At 44.5% G+C, this 16145-nt stretch overlaps 1 protein-coding gene across 2 annotated transcripts in view; it reads right to left on the reverse strand.

Annotated features, from left to right (window-relative positions):
- Positions 1–3062: 3062 nt before the first annotated feature.
- LOC137880565 (band 4.1-like protein 3) overlaps positions 3063–16145 on the reverse strand; it is a 104828-nt gene continuing 91745 nt past the window's right edge. For both annotated transcript variants that reach the window (XM_068721977.1, XM_068721976.1), the window contains exons 17-25: positions 14613–16037; positions 12539–12589; positions 10913–11275; positions 10347–10475; positions 7694–7753; positions 6333–6431; positions 5571–5651; positions 5315–5434; positions 3063–5137 (exon numbers count right to left, since the gene is read on the reverse strand). In XM_068721977.1, coding sequence (XP_068578078.1) covers positions 5132–5137; positions 5315–5434; positions 5571–5651; positions 6333–6431; positions 7694–7753; positions 10347–10475; positions 10913–11275; positions 12539–12589; positions 14613–16037 — 2334 coding nt within the window. In that variant the 3' untranslated portion in view covers positions 3063–5131. The remainder of the gene's footprint in view (positions 5138–5314; positions 5435–5570; positions 5652–6332; positions 6432–7693; positions 7754–10346; positions 10476–10912; positions 11276–12538; positions 12590–14612; positions 16038–16145) is intronic.

A 16145-nucleotide genomic window follows, 5' to 3' on the forward strand; every position in this document is an offset into this window, starting at 1 on the left:
GCATACTATGGCTTTTTTATGGCATTTTTATGGCATACTATATGTTTTCTTTTAACATATTATACCATGACTTGTTTTCATTTTTTTCAGCATACTATTTATGGCTTTTCATTGACTTGATTCAACGTAATAAAATATGACTGTTTATGATTTTTTTCCCCCCAAATATAATACTAAGTCTTTTTCAAAAAACTATTCTAGAGCTTTTTTAATAACCTATTCCCAAGTCCAATTACTTTTTAATAACTCTTTTCAGCATACTATCTTATATCTTTTTGTTTTATTTTGATTTACATTATTATTTCATTATCTGTAAACGTTAGGCTCTTAGACTTTGTTATGACTTTTTTACATTGTATACCATGACTTTTTAGGAATGTTTTTAACATGCTACAAAATTTCCTTTTTATTATTTAATTTTGTGTAATGATCTTTTCCTTCCTATACGTTTTATGGCTTTTATTCAACATATAATACTGACTTTTTTATCACTTTTTTACATGGTATAATATTTTTTTAATTGACGAACTGTGCTATGCAATTTTATGACCTATTCTAACTTACAGTAATAAAATAGATGTCCATTTTTTTTGACATACAATACTATAATGTCTTTTTTTGTTATTCTACTGTGAGTTTGTTATGACTTTTTTTTACCACATACTATGCTATTCCGTGTTTTGACATATTCCAACAAACTAAACTATGACTTTTTTTCAAGTTTTTGAAGTTAGCTCATGCATGCGATTTTGAAGGGCTTTAATTTTGAAATGCTACATCAGAATATCTTGATGCTCTCCGAGTGACACCTTGAGATGGTCTGCTATCAACCTGAGGTGAATGATGATGTAACTATGCACCATCTCCTCTGAAATCCCATCTGAAATTAAACAAATTGTTTCATGAATGTGATTTGAAGTTAGCTCATGCATGTGATTTTGAAAGGCTTTAATTTTGAAATGCTACATCATGCTTACATTCTAAGTTGCACTACTGTCATGTTTAATATTTAAAAAAAAAAAAGTCACTAAAAATAAAAATAAAAATAAAAAAAAAGAATTATTTTTCTTTTCAGAAAACTGAATTCTTTTATTGTTTTGGTGGATTCTTTTATTTTTATTTTTAGTGACTTTTTTTTTTTTTGCTGGACTAAATGGGCTTCCATACTGATTGGATAGTCAAAGGAGATGTTAATCAGAGCACCACAATGGCTATCTAGGAGGGGCCGTCAACATAGGGTAAAAAAATGCATTTACATACACTTGCTCACATTTGAAAGCAATCAAACTAAACGTTTACTCTTGACCCTCTTTTGATTCCACACATAACATTATACAGCTGTCGTCACTGACGTGGTAATACTCCTGACCGGTAAACTGATCTCGGTGTTAAAAAAACGGTGACATCCTCTTTTAATTAAGGAGACGTGGACAAAAGAGGTGAATCTTCTGTATACTTTGTGTCGTATAATACAGAAATGCTGGTAAGTCCATTTATATGTGGAGTGAAGTGAAGCAGAAAATACACTAGATGGCAGTAACAGCACATACATAACTTCTAGAACTCTGCACTCAACTTCAATGTGCCGATTTAAGCCACGAGATGGCAGCGCAGAGCAAGGACGTTTCCCTTCTGATTCACCACAAGAACACTAGCCTCCATTCCTCTCACATGACAAGAAACTATTTATTACACACGATGAATTACTGATGTGACGACGTGAACAAGGAACACAGCAACAATCCCTCTCCCCTCTTTTGTGGAATCAGAGACGGTGTTTGAATCATACTGAGACATTTATTTATGCATGTATGTTTTCCATTTAGACTGAATGCAAATACAGCAAATACACACCACCAAGAACGAGGGGGATTGTAGAGCAGAAAGGCAGTGGAGAATTGAAGGTGGAGGCTAAACAGCAGCGCAGCTTGATGCTCTTCAGGACAAAAAATAAAAAATTAAAACAAAAACCACCTCATATTCATAATCTGAACTCATCTGGTTTTCCACATTTAATGGGGCCAATAAATGTCAAAACGGTCCAAAACTCAAAGAGACTTCTACGCTTAAAGTCACATTCTTTACAAGACAATAATTCACCTTTTTGTTTTTTTTTGTTTTAAGACCAGCTCCTCTTCTCCCTGAGGGGGAGAGGGTCGTTAACGGCGCTTTTCAGGGCGGAGCTCTGATGTCACTGTGGCTGCAGCTCTCATAACCACGAGTCCAAACATAAGGCATCCATTCATGAGACACTTCTATTGCACTGCTTCACCTGACGACACCGTTTACCGCCTCACCTCTTGAGCCTAACGACACATCCCTGCTCCTGTCAATTCCTACACTCACAGGGTACTACACAGAAGTGTGTGTGTATATATATATATATATATATATATATATATATATATATATATATATATATATATATATATATATATATATATATATATATATATATATAGAGAGAGGCCCTCCATCCTTCAACGCACCACCTCACCCACAGCGTCTCTCCTGATGCCTACAGTCGTCCGTCTTCCATCAGTAGTGTGTCCAGTACTACAGCACAGACAGGGTTGTTTTTTTTCTTTTTTTTTTCTTTCTCTCAACAAGTTTACAGTATATGTACGTATGTGCTGCTGTCAATGCAAGCGAGTGCCTTCACAACAGTCCAGTGTCATATGACAATAAAAAAAAAGAAGGAATAAAACGAAAAACAGCAAAAAAAAATAAATACAAAAATGCAAATAATCAAGTTTGGGAATCTCATTTCCTCAGACACATCAACAGCAGGGGTCGACAGATTCAAGTGAGAGGATGAGGGGATGAGGGGATGAGAGGATGAGAGGATGAGGGGATGAGGGGATGAGAGGATGAGAGGATGAGGGGATGAGAGGATGAGGGGATGAGAGGATGAGGGGATGAGAGGATGAGGGGATGAGGGCCACAAAGCCATGGTCACAAAGCTTCCTTTTGAATCCCGCTAACTCTGTGCTGTAGCTTTTGGTTACGCTTGGGTCACACACATGAGAGTTCACAGTTTTCTCCCTTTAGAGGACAGAGGACACGAGCAATGGCTGCTTATTGCAAATTCTTCTTTTTTTCTTCTTTTTGTTTTTTTCACGAGCAGTTAGTGCGCTTCACCGCTTTCGGGTTGACAGAAGCACAAAGTTAACAATGACGGCTAACATGGGTCCAGGCTCCATCACGGGGGGGGGGGGGGGTGATTAAGTGATGCATAGTATATTATTAAAGGTCATCCAGGATATATGACAGCCGACCCGGGGTCACGTGGACGGAGGGCGCTCGGTGTACGTCCCACCACGAGTCTCGGCTTTGTCTGTCAGGGAGGGGTGTGTGGGGGGGAGGGGGGGAGCACAGGCCTCACATTCACCACTCCTATAAATACAATTAGAAACTCATACACCATAACTTAAAAGAGCTAATCCAACATAAAGGAAACGTAATAAAGTACCCATGTTAGCCTTGTGGTTTGAAACATTTCAGGCGGTGTTTGTGAACATGCACATACAAACTTTTAGAAGCTTTTTTTTTTTTTTTTTTTTTTTAAGTTGCCGTTGAAAGCCGCTATCATCAATATTTTCATAGCACAAAAATATTTCAAATGATGAACGAACATGATATTACAGGCATTAATGAAAAAAAAAAAACGACTGAAAAGGTTTGTCCCCCAAATCACTGCATTGCTCTTTTGGGTGAGATCTCTTTGATTAACTTTGTAAGATCTCCCAGGCTCAACAAAATCTTTTTTTTTTTTTTAATAATAATAATAATAATAATAATAATAATAAAGCTCTCTCAGCGAGAGGTTCCAGCGTGTTCCACACATGAAGCCTGAAACGTCCAAAAGCGCAAGAATAACGTGCAAAAAAATCTCCGTTTCATGATGGAAGTCAGTAAAACCAAAATGAAAAAAAACCACATCAGCACATTTCCGGAACGTATTAGATAAAACATTATTTATATTAAAATATCTCTAAAAATCCTATGACTGTGCCCGAAACGCGCGTGACCAGCATTTCTTAACGTGGAAGGCGAGTTGACGTCGAAATAAAAACGGTAACGGTGAACGGTAACCGGGACGAGACCGGTGCCAAAGCAGAGTTCCAGCTGTCCGCTGAAGTGTCCCCACAACTGTCCCTCCTCAGGGGACTCCGTCCACGTCGCTCACGTTGTCCACTACGCACCGGCCCCAGCGATCTATATATACGGTGTCTCTCCAGGTGCTCAGTCCCATCATGTCGGAGCAATGTATGGATTTCAAATGTGGACATGTTTGTGTATTTATTGATTTATTTTTTTCATTCCCTCTGCTATTTTCTTTTTTTGTAATAATAATTTTTTTTTTTATTGAATCATGCAGATTATCTGATATTATACATGTTTCATAAACAAGCAAACACTGGACATAAATTAGATCCTCTATAGATAAAAATGTAAAAAGCTAATAAGACAGCTGTTGATTATACTGAAGGTGTCGCAGCAGTCGGGAGGAGGCAACAATCGAGCGAAAGGCCGCCCCCCTCGCCGCTGATCCTCCCCCCCCCCGCTCTAATACCTCATTCATTTTTATCAATTCAAGGTAGTCATTTGTGAAGGAAGGGTGTTGGGGGAGTTCGGGGTTGGAAACCCATCGATTGGAATGACGCTCATGGTTCAAAAGGAATCAAAATGTATTAGATTGAATAATATGCAAGTTTCAGACAAATGACTCCGTGAGAGGGTGAATTCAAATAGCTGTGACTACTCCACAAATCGTCCGGTAGAAGACGCTTTCCTGTTCCGTAATGAGGCGGAGGAGGAGGAGGAGGAGGAGGAGGGCCGGGTCGGGCCGGGACGAGGGGCCGGTTTGGGTCAGAGGCCGAGTCACAGTTCGGTTTTGTCTGAACGGATGGGAGCGGAGGTATACTGCTTCATGGAGCGCAGTCCGTTGTCGCTTCGGTGGGTCCACAGGCGGGGTAGAGAGTCCTCGGATCTGGGTGGTGGTGGTGGTGGCTTACTGCTGGTGGGGGGGGGAGGGGAGCAGGCCAGGAGACGCACAGCTGGAGGATGCTCTCCTGCCCCCCCCCCCCCCCCCCCACCCCTTCCCCGTCTCAGGAGCCACCATGGCCGATCAGGACTGCAAACGAGACAAACGGCAACACAAGATCAGTCACCACAGCGCATGGACGAAAAATGTGAACTACGCTATGACATATTTTATGTGCCCGCTACACCCGCTCAATAACCGATCCAATCACACTTGTAACCGTGATCACACGGCCGGACGACAGTCAACACTGTAGGAGTCACGCACCTCTGCTTGCTGTTGCTGCAGCTCCTCGGTGGGAGACTCCGTTTCCCTGATCACCACTGCTTTTGTCACCAGCATGTCGGGGTGCTGCTGCTTGGCCTCTTGGATGGCCATGGCGAGGGCCTGGAGGGACACGAGACATCAACGCACTGGGTCACGACCCTCACATGTGAGCTCCCCCCCCCCAGTGCCTCATGACTCATTGAACATACGGAGCGTGTTGTTGTTGTTGCAGTATTTCGGTTATTCTCCTTCTCACCTGATGTTGGTCCACGTCGTCGTCTCCTGTGATTATAATCCTTTTCTCGATCCTGGTCTCTGAGTAGCCGCCTTTCACGGTCTGCAGAACCCATACAGAAAAAAAAAAAGAAATTTAATGACTCATTCCCAACAATTCAAAATGTCAGTTCATGGAAGACAAAATAAGTAATCAAAGATAGTATTTCCAGTATTTTTTTGTAGTATTTTCAGTATTTTTTTATGTCTATTTCCAGTATTTTTTGTAGTATTTCCAGTATTTTTTGTAGTATTTCCAGTATTTTTTGTAGTATTTCCAATATTTTTTTATGTCTATTTCCAGTATTTTTTGTGTGTATTTCCAGTATTTTTTTGTGTGTATTTCCGGTATTTTTTTGTGTGTATTTCCAGTATTTTTTGTGTGTATTTCCAGTATTTTTTTGTGTGTATTTCCAGTATTTTTTTGCAGTATTTCCAGTATTTTTTTGTGTATCAGATAATTTTCTCAGTAGAGTTATTGTTGTATTAATGTAAAGCCTTTTACATTATATTGTGTCAACTCAATCTTATATATATATTATATTATATATTCTTCCCCTTATCATTCATACCCCAATAAATAAATACAATGATTTACATCCATCAGATTCAGGTCATCCACTCCAACGTTATCGACAACGAGGGGCGAAACATATTCAAGTGTGTGCCAAAAGACACAGATGTGGTGGGCTGACTCCGAGCTCCGGTCGTTAAACTGTAACCATGGGAACAGATGAGGTGTTACCTTGGTAACTTGAGTTGTGGTTGCTGAGGTGACGCTCTCAGCGGTGATGGTCAGCGGGGACACAACAACAGACTCCCTCCCCTGGGATCCAGCTTTCACCTACAGCACACATTCGATAACAGGAGAGTCATACGCGCATGGAGGGACGGAGACACACACACACACACACACACACACACACACACACACACACACACACACACACACACACACACACACACACACACACACACACACTGATGTGTATCAGACACTTCCTCACTTCCTGTTCACTACGAATGGGTCAAACATCAGGGAGATAAGAGCATCCCTCCGTTTAAGAGCTGCTCCAATGATTCGCTAGTGAACCTCCATGAATCTGGGACGCTCACAAGAAGCACATTTTATTTTTTTTTTATCTTAAACAAGCCGAACTGAAGCTTCAAAGCCAGAGCTATCCAGACTTTTACTCCCCAGCGTGGGGTCAAATTCCAAACTACATTTCCTATAATTACTTTTTTTTATTTTTTTTTATCAGGCCTTTTACTAGCTGGTGAACGGTTACATCGTTAAAGGTGCCCTGTGGAGCGGATGCTTCGGCTCTAACGCGCGTGTTGAATGCTTTCGCTTCCTCGTGAAACATTTGCAACTCCCAAGTGTTTTCATTAACTTCCGCATTGTTTACTTCCATGTTCTCCGGCGTTCTCTGCACTCGTCCCGTTCCCTTGGCTTCTGTAGGCGCATTACCTCCACCTGTAGGTCAGTGGAGTGCGTAGCGCCTCCTCTGCCTAGCGCTGGGTCACGTGCTGCTATTCTGCTGAAACTTGGTGTGCGTGTTAGTGTGAAGCCAGAGCAGGCGTGTGTCAAGTTCGGTGGCTTTAGCTTGTTCCTTTGGCGTGAGCGTGACAAACAGAACGGGGATCTGCTCATAGCGGCTACATGGCTAATCTGAGAGGTCAACATCCCCACCAGGAAAGCTTCGAGGCGCCACACCTGCAGTTTGTAACGCTTTCCTCTTCAAAAAAATATGAGAGAAAAAAAAAGGTGTTGGGGCATCCAAATCCTGTGAACGTTTGGCTCACACACACACACACACACACACACACACACACACACACACACACACACACACACACACACACACACACACACACACACGAATGTTCTTTTCTAACAATATTTTGACACGTATTCAGGAGATAAGAAGTGAAGGTTTCAAAAAGGAGACAGCGAGAGTTCAACCGCTGAAGTTTCTTACTCTGCTGCCACACACACACACACACACACACACAGACACACACACACACACACACACACACACACACACACACACACACACACACACTGTCACACTGATGTATTTCCTCTGTAAAGATACTTACAGGGGAGCCATTTTCTTTTAGGGCAGCAGGAGCCTCCCGCGGGCTGACGGCTCCGAAGTTCTGAAGGAGAGAGAATAATCGTCTTTATTAACTTCCTTATATCAACAAAGTCCGGCTACACGAAAGAAATGCAACAGGCGATGATGCACAGAAGTATTGCTGCAATCAGCATATTAGAAATACACATCAGGTATTACTAATAAGGCGGCCACACAGAAGGCTTATTCACAGCAGCATCAGCACGAGTTTCACTTGAAATCCCCGGTCACTCGACAAATGTTCAAGTTCAGTTGTGTCCTTGCTGTTAGCCTCTTAGCTGCTAAATGCTCGCTCCACTAAGTCCACCAGCTGGTCGCTCACCGTGTTGCGCTTTCTCTCTGTAAACCGCTGCCTGCTGCAACCGAATACGAGGCCATGAGAGGAAAGCAACCCCAAACGGTTAAGCCGGGGAGAGCTGCAGATTCAGGAGATAATTCTCTGTAGGGTCAAAGCTGTGAGCGACCCCCTTCACATCGTCACATTGTTTTGCCTTTGTTTTTTGTTAAAAAATGATCCATCAGAGGCGCTTTAAAGGCCTTAAAATCCGAAATCAATGCACCGTGAGACGCTGAGATGCTCCGTAGAGCTGTGGGGAACTGAACCCCTTTCACGATACTCATAGTCATATGATCCTTTTTTTTTTTTTGGGAGTATAAAAATATGGATTAGGAAAAGTAATTAGGACCCAAATCCCTATTCCATAATAATGGTCTCAGTATACAGTTAGTGTGTACACATATCATCCTTTTGTTATCATTTTATACTGATGGAAATGAGCCATCGTCCTGGCTTCACCCAGAGACACCTGATGGAGCCGAGCCGTCGTGAATGACATTTGTTCCGCCTGCGCTTTTCCCGCCGCGACGAACCAAAAATGTCTGCCGTGTCAAAAGGTGCGGCGTCACAGCGGAGCCCTCGTCAACGGCATTAGCTACACCTGTGGTGAAGAGCGCCGGCGTCCGTCTGCGGAGCCGCAAGCAGGAAAGCGGCGTCCGAATATGTCGGGGGTTTAATGTGTACTTTTGTGATGAAACTGTTAAAGGGAAGTAAACTGATAGAATAACAGTAATAATCAGAAACACGGCAATGATCAGTTAAAGGTTTGCCAAAAGAATAAAATTACTAAATTGATCGCCGAGGGGGAACAGTTGCTCTGATGAAGAAATATAAGAAAAAATATGAATAAAAAGGATTTTGTCATAATTCTACAATATATATAACATAAGTCGGTAGGACCAGGTGATGCTGCACAGCAACAGCAACATTGAGATTGTGTTATTTTGTCCTTCAAAAGCTACACAAAAGCAACTGAATGAACGTAAATTCTTCAAAATGACGGATGAATTGAAAAATAGAAACTGAAAATGATACAATCTCTTCAGGAGAAGTCTGAGCACATTGTTGCCTAAATGTGTTGACAACACATTCCAGAGCCACCGTGACTGACAATCGAGCCAATAACAGCGTGTGGAAACATGGATTGTTCATGAAATCCTCAAGATGAACAAATTCATTTTTTACTACAGTCACATCACATCACATCACATCACATCACATCACAGCCTTTGTGCTGCTGTTGAGGCTCTACAGACGTGACGTGGCTCCCTCTGCTGGCCGAACAATGTCGGTGCTGGAGATCTTTGCCATAATCGATGACGTCATCCTCCACTTGCTGCAGATGCACGCACGCACGCACGCACGCACGCACGCACGCACGCACGCACACGCACACACACACACTTTTTTTTCCTGACAAAGACGTCAGAAAAAAAAATGTAGACGTAAGACTGATCTGGCACTTCAAAAAAACGAACCACTCGACATCGTTGCCCGGCTTCATTCGCACCACAAGCTGAACGGCTGAAGAGCCCCGAAGCCATTAGCTCCATTTTAATGAGGCACCTGTGGGACGGCCTCCGGAGATGAATGGGAGTCACAGGCTGCTTTCATCATCCACATTAATACACCGACTGTCAATACTTTAATCGCACCATAATGATGCTGCTGTGTCTTTCCTCCTGTCTGGGGGAAAACGTGGGCTTCGTGTCACGGCGGCCCAAAGAAAAGGCGTCCTGCTCTACGCTTTAGCTTAGCATAAATTCATTAGCTTAGCATGAAGACAGGAAACAAGGCTGGCTCTGTCCAATGGTGACCAAATCCAGCACCTCTAAAGCGCACTAATTACATTTTTATATCTTTTTTTTTGCGAAATTCGTACAAAAAGACAGGCAACCAACCGTTAGGCCCCAAAAAAAAAATCATCCAGCAGATAACTTCCTCTAAAACCATAATGTGTTTTTACGCAAGCTAAGCTAACGCGAAGCTAACGCGATGCTGTCTGTAGCTTTGTTTTGAACTGACAAATATGACTTTCAGAAAGCATGTGTGTACTTCCCAAAAACATCAAACTATTCCTTTAACAAATGTTGGGTCTGGATAAAAATATGAAGCTGACTTTGTAGCTTACTTCTATAAGATGCAATGCTGCAATTATCAACACACAAGCTGCAAATGACTTAACAGGGACACAAAATAAAAGGCGGCAGACGTGTGAATTTACACATTGACCTTGGCGGTTCAGTACGGTTTGCTTCTCTTCCTATTGCTGCTTTACCTGCGGTGAGACGTTCACGATGCCGGGGTGGACCTCCGATCCGTTCGTATGCGTCTCAATCTTGGAGTCGGCCCTCTTCAGCATGTGGGCCATGCTCACGGCGCTGGCTTCCTTCTTTGCCACGGGAGGCTGTGTGAAACGTAAAAACAGCGGAGTTATTAAAGCAACAAACAACATCAGCATTTCCCCGACAGAAAAAAAAAAAAAGAAGAAAAAGACGAACTGCTTGGGAGCAGCACCGGCACGCAACTTTTATTTATTGGATTGTTCAGCTTGATGAAAGCATGCAAATGATGAGGCAGCGGAGGGGGAATTAAAAGAAACGCTGACAGAAATAAAGCGGGTGGAAAAAATCCATAAATTAATACATCAACAAAGAGAATAACACATCGAGTGCGGAACAAAATTAAAGCATGAAAAAAAAAATTCAACAAAATTCAAACAATGGGAAATGATACAACAACAACAACAACAACAACAACAAATAGCTTTAAAAGGTAGTCCAGCCAGGCAGGGTGAATCCAGTGGGTGATGATGACGAAGGACGATAACTTTCATCTCTCTACCTCGTGATGCGCTCCCTCCTCCGGAAACTTCTCCTCCATGGGAGACTTGTCCCGGGAGCCCATGAGACGGGCGGAGTAGAACCTGGAGGTCTCCTCGAAGTCCTCCCGGCCCACCTCGGGCTGCCGCTCCCTCTCTCCCATCTCCGACATGCACTTGGAGAAGTCCTCGGCGCCGGAGTGGAGGTCCATGATGACGGTGAAGTCGACCTCGGCCTCCAGGCTGGACGTGGAGCTGACCGTCATGCTGGAGCACTTGCGCTCGATGCCCAGGTGGGTTTCCCTCATGCAGGCCACCGTGTCCCGCTCCTGCTCCTCCTCCTCCGAGGCCAGGCCCGGCGGAGGCCTCCTGTCCCCGAGCTCCTTCTGGGGCGGGTGCACAGAAGGTAAAAAGGACCACCACTCTGAAGGTTACAAAACTGGAGGCGGAGGGACGACGAAGAGGACGTGGGATGGGATGGAGGTCTCACCCGTGTGTTTGAGGGTGGGATTCGTGGAGGACTCACAGTTAGAGCCATTGTACATGAATATACAGTAAAACAAACCATAGGGCATGCAGTCGAATCAGAAATCTAAAGTTTTATAACAAATATGTTTTTAAATTACAACAGCGGCTGCGAATAAATAAATATATTAATTAGAAAAAGTAAAGGAAAATATTTCTAACACAAGAAATTAGGACTTTTTTCAAGTCTTTGCTTCTCCTTCAGTGATTCTGAGATCTCTTAATGAACCAATATATTAATAATTCAGTTGAGTTACAGACAGAGTGTGAATACAGAGACACACAGTAGTAGAAAAATAATAACGTTTTTTGTAGATACTGAGAGCATTCTGTGCTCTCAAAGAGTGCAGTATTACCATTTTCTAGGTGTTATACTATTACTTTATGGTATTATTATGGTTCTGTGAATGTGATTTCTTGGGTGAAATAATTGGCCTAAAAGGGCATGAAATAAACGTTACGCAGTCAGCCTGGAAACTTTAACTTCATTCTCAATTTCATAGCTTTCAGATATAACGAGGGAAAGAGGAAAGTACCGACACGCAACCTGTGATCAGGGGTCAAAGGTGAAATGAAAGGGATATTTCAGGTGTTTAGAAGCGGGGTTGTATGAGGTGATCATACAGTAGAGACGTGGGAGTGTGTTGGTACTCCTGTTTCTCCACACTGTGGGCGCGTTGAACGCTACCTCCTGTACGTTGTACACCGACTACGGAGAAGAAGCTAAACACAAGACCACCGCAAAAAAACACCCAAACTATCCCTTTAATGAAGGGGTCACCGGCCAAGAAAGGTTGGGGACCATTGAATTACAATGAAGCTCCTGCGGCCGTTTAATTTAAAGGGCCGGCGCTCATATTAATTACACCAACACTCGATAATTAGATCGCAGTAAAAATAGCAATAGCGAAGCGTAAAGAGGTTCGCTTTTTCTACCCACACATTCTATTCAAGCTCACGGTGATGGATGACCGCAGCTGAGTAGCCAGTGAAAAGTAACGCCGCTTCATCCTTTATAGCTGGGTTTTTTTTTTTGTTTTTGTTTTTTTTCATACACAAACTGGTGCAGTCAGGTGGGAGGGATGATGGGCGGAGCGTGTGAAAGGTGCGTTTAAATGAATAACCTTGAAATCAGCGAACGGCTCTTCGTAAATGGCGGGAGTGGTGACGGGCTCCTGCAAGGGAGGGGGGGAGGGGGAGGGAGAGGGGGTGGGGGGGGGGGAGAGAAAAAAGAGCAGAGAGAGCATCCGAAGGTTAGCACAAGCTGAAGTGGACAGACGGACAGACGCACCACCACACAGACAGAGATCTGAACGGCAGAGCTTGAGTGGAGCCTGAACCACATGAGGGCAGCGTGTTCAGTCCCAACCTAAACCGGGATGGTCAGACTCCAAATCTTTATATTAGCCATACATGTCAAAGCAGCTAATAATTCAGTTGTTTTTAAATTCTTTTTGTTTATTTCTTTTGAATGACTTAAAACCCAAGTTTAGGTGAGAAATTCAGCCGAACCCAATCGAAAAACCCAACCCGGGTCTGTTTAGATCCGGTCGGGTCCAACATGGATTCAGGCACAAATTTCAAGCACTACTTACAGTTTCGAGGGCAGAAAAAGAGGCGAGCGTAGCGCAACAGAAACAACATCTACAGCCAGGTTCACTGGTTAGAATTAGCAGAGGTGAAGGACGAGAGAGAAAGAGAGAGAGAGAATCATGCATCGTATAATGAGCAGGTTTTCAGCAGAGCAGCGTTGACCAACTGAGAAAGTGTTGCAACACGACGCACCTTGAATTCCAATCGTGTTTCGTCATTTTAAGTCAAATAACAGTGTTGAATGTCCAATGGAAGGTGCCCGTGGTGCATTTCAAAGCCTGTCAAAATGACTGCGCGAATGGGGTCCACGTGTTTGAAGGAGCGCCTAATATCTCCCCCCCCCCCCCCCCGAGTTCAATCCAATTCTTTGGTACGATCGTCACTCGCCAGCGAGGTCGTTCGCACGCCGCGAGTTACGCAACACCTCCTCCCGTGCCCGTTTTAATCCGATACATTGCGAGAGCTTGATGGGAAAAAAGGTGGGAAATGATGGAAGCTGTCACGTCTGCTCACGTCAAAACTCCCTTTCATTCCCCAGCCTGGGCCAAAAAAAAAACAAAAACGCGTGCAAGCTCCTAATGATACCAACAGTGGAAATGAAAACAGCAAATCTGACGGTGTCAGGCACTGAGCTGTGGTGTGTGTGTGTGTGTGTGTGTGTGTGTGTGTGTGTGTGTGTGTGTGTGTGTGTGTGTGTGTGTGTGTGTGTCTGCTCGTTGCCTGCTGGGGTTTCACAGTTGGAGGGGGGGGGGGGGGGGCAATGTGTTTACACCACCGCTAAACTCTCTAACTTAGGAGAGTAATGCGTCTGATTTACTCTCGCCAACCAGGAGGATCGAGGGATATTTTGTCAAATTCGGTCGACGCAAGTTCGTCAGGTTGATGTAGTTTCTCAATCATTTGAGCTCCAACCAATTCCATTCTCCATTTATCTCTAATTTGGGGGTAATAACAGCTGCCTGTCGCAAAGTAATGGATGGCAGTACTTTTTAAATTAGTATCCAACAAATAGTTTTGTTTTGTATTTCCAGTTTTTTTTTTTTTTTTTTTTTTTTTTTTAAATGGCACGGGGAAGTGCAACAAAAGAAATAAAAAAATAAAAAAGTCATCGGAGCGATGATAATAAGCCTTTGTTTCTGTGCCCCTGTTGACAGAGAACGACGTGAGCTGCAAAGAAATCTGAGGCTCACGAGTAAAAGAAGGTGAAGACAAATCAACCACCAGAACATGAGATATTGATTTTTGCCTTCTTTCTGTTTTGTTTTTTTCTAAATTTCACAGCCAGTGGTGAGCTGTACAGATTTGCCAGACAGCGTGGTGAATGTTGGGGTGGGTGGGGGGGGGGGGGGGTTTGCCATATGGGAAAATGTCCAAACTTTTTTTTTTTTAATAGACAGACTTGACGGAGCAACGGTACCGCTCCGCCTGCTCTTCAAACAGGCACCAACAGGTAAGATGGATGAGTGTTTCAAGTCACTGAAAACGTAGGAGGGGGGAGAAAAAAAAAGAAGAAGAAGAAAAAAAAAAAATGGCGTGCGAGTCTGTCTGAAGCTCATGCGATGCTTTAACTCCAATGACTGAATAGCGGATGCCAAGCAGAGTTACCGAGTGTCTCTTCTTGGCAGCGTCCAGGCTCGGCTCCCTGCCGGCGTTTCGGCTGTTCCGCAGTATGAGCCCAGACTCCCGGGCCTTCTGTGTTTTCACCGGCGGGGCTGGGGGAGCCATTTTGGGAAGCGCCGAAATCTTTGAGCCGAACGACTGACTCTCTGCGGCTCTTCTGGCAGACTGGTGACCGTCATCGGGATGATCTGGTTTAGCGATGCCCTCCAGATCTGCCGCGAACGCCGGATGGAAGGCGGCGGCGGCGGCGTTGTCGGTCCAGGCGAGGTCTAAGGACCCCTCTGGAGAGCCCACCGACCAGCGGTGTTCCCTCCTGAGGGCCCGTGTGAGCTCGTCCTGTCCCAAACTGTCCCTCTCGTCCTTACACGCCACGCTCTTGGACCGCTCGGGCTTGAGCGGGACGATCCTGGAGATCTCCGACTGGCAGCCGCTGCCCGACAGCCGGTGGAGGGACGTCCTCTGTCCTCCCGCCGCGAAACCCTCCGCGTCCTCCCCCCCGGAGCTACTGACCTTCCTCTCGTGCGTCCTCACCTGTCGCAGCTTCACCTCGGCTAGCTCTCTGTTGTCGATGAGGCCCCGCCCTCGCACCTTGGTCGCACACTCCCCTTTAACCCCCGCCAAGGAGCTATCGTGTTCTACCTTTCCGAGTCCGTTCACCGAGTCTGAATCGACGTCAGCTGGCTCGCCCTGACTCGCTTTTCTCTTTACCTGCTCCGCTCCGAGAGCGGAGACCACCCTGCTGTCTCCTATCGACGCATCCTCTTGTTGGCTGTCTTTGAACGCCCTGACGGACCGATCCTGTCTTGATCCCTGATCATCTTTCATCATTTCCGCGGGCAACGGCTCACAATGATTTCCTGCTTTGGAGGTTTTTTCCGGACTGTTGTCCGACTCCGAGCCCTCGCTCTCTTCCTCGGTGGAATCGCCGCTTCCCGTCTTGTAGATGAGCTCGGCGGGCATCCCCAGGTTTAGGCTCTGGGGTCTCCTCTTTTTCCGCGGTTTAGAAGCTGTGCGTTCCTTCATCTGCCGAGAGCCGGGGGCCACGTCATTGTTTGCCTCGGGGTCCGCGGCTTCAGACGGTTTGCTTTGAGATTTGTCTTGAAAGGAGTCCTCGTTCTCCGTTAATTGAATCACGAAACGACTTTTGTTAGCCGGCCGTGGCTCAGAGCACTCATCTGCCTCTCTGGACGATTTTGTTGATGGAAAATCATCAATATGGCTTTTCATTTCTTTTCTGTCATACCCTGTTACCTCTTTATGTATCATCTTGGCAACGTCTATCTCTCTTTCCAGCTCCCTTTTCTCCCACGAGGAATCAGATGTGAGAGATCTGTTCTTTTCTTCCGTCTTCCAGTCGTGGTCCTGTTGATAAGTTTCTTGTTTTTCAATCAATACCCACTCCTCAGAGCCCTACATGTTGGTATAGATTAAACACAGTTAGACATGCCAAGCACAGCTGCAAAAAAAAAAGAAAAAATGAAATCTATACAATCATTTGAATCACAATAAAGGGAACAA

This window comes from Cebidichthys violaceus, unplaced genomic scaffold, assembly GCF_023349555.1.
Source record: "Cebidichthys violaceus isolate CVI_PGR_0920_01 unplaced genomic scaffold, fCebVio1.0.p SCAF_29, whole genome shotgun sequence".
Classification (NCBI taxonomy): Eukaryota; Metazoa; Chordata; class Actinopteri; order Perciformes; family Stichaeidae; genus Cebidichthys; species Cebidichthys violaceus.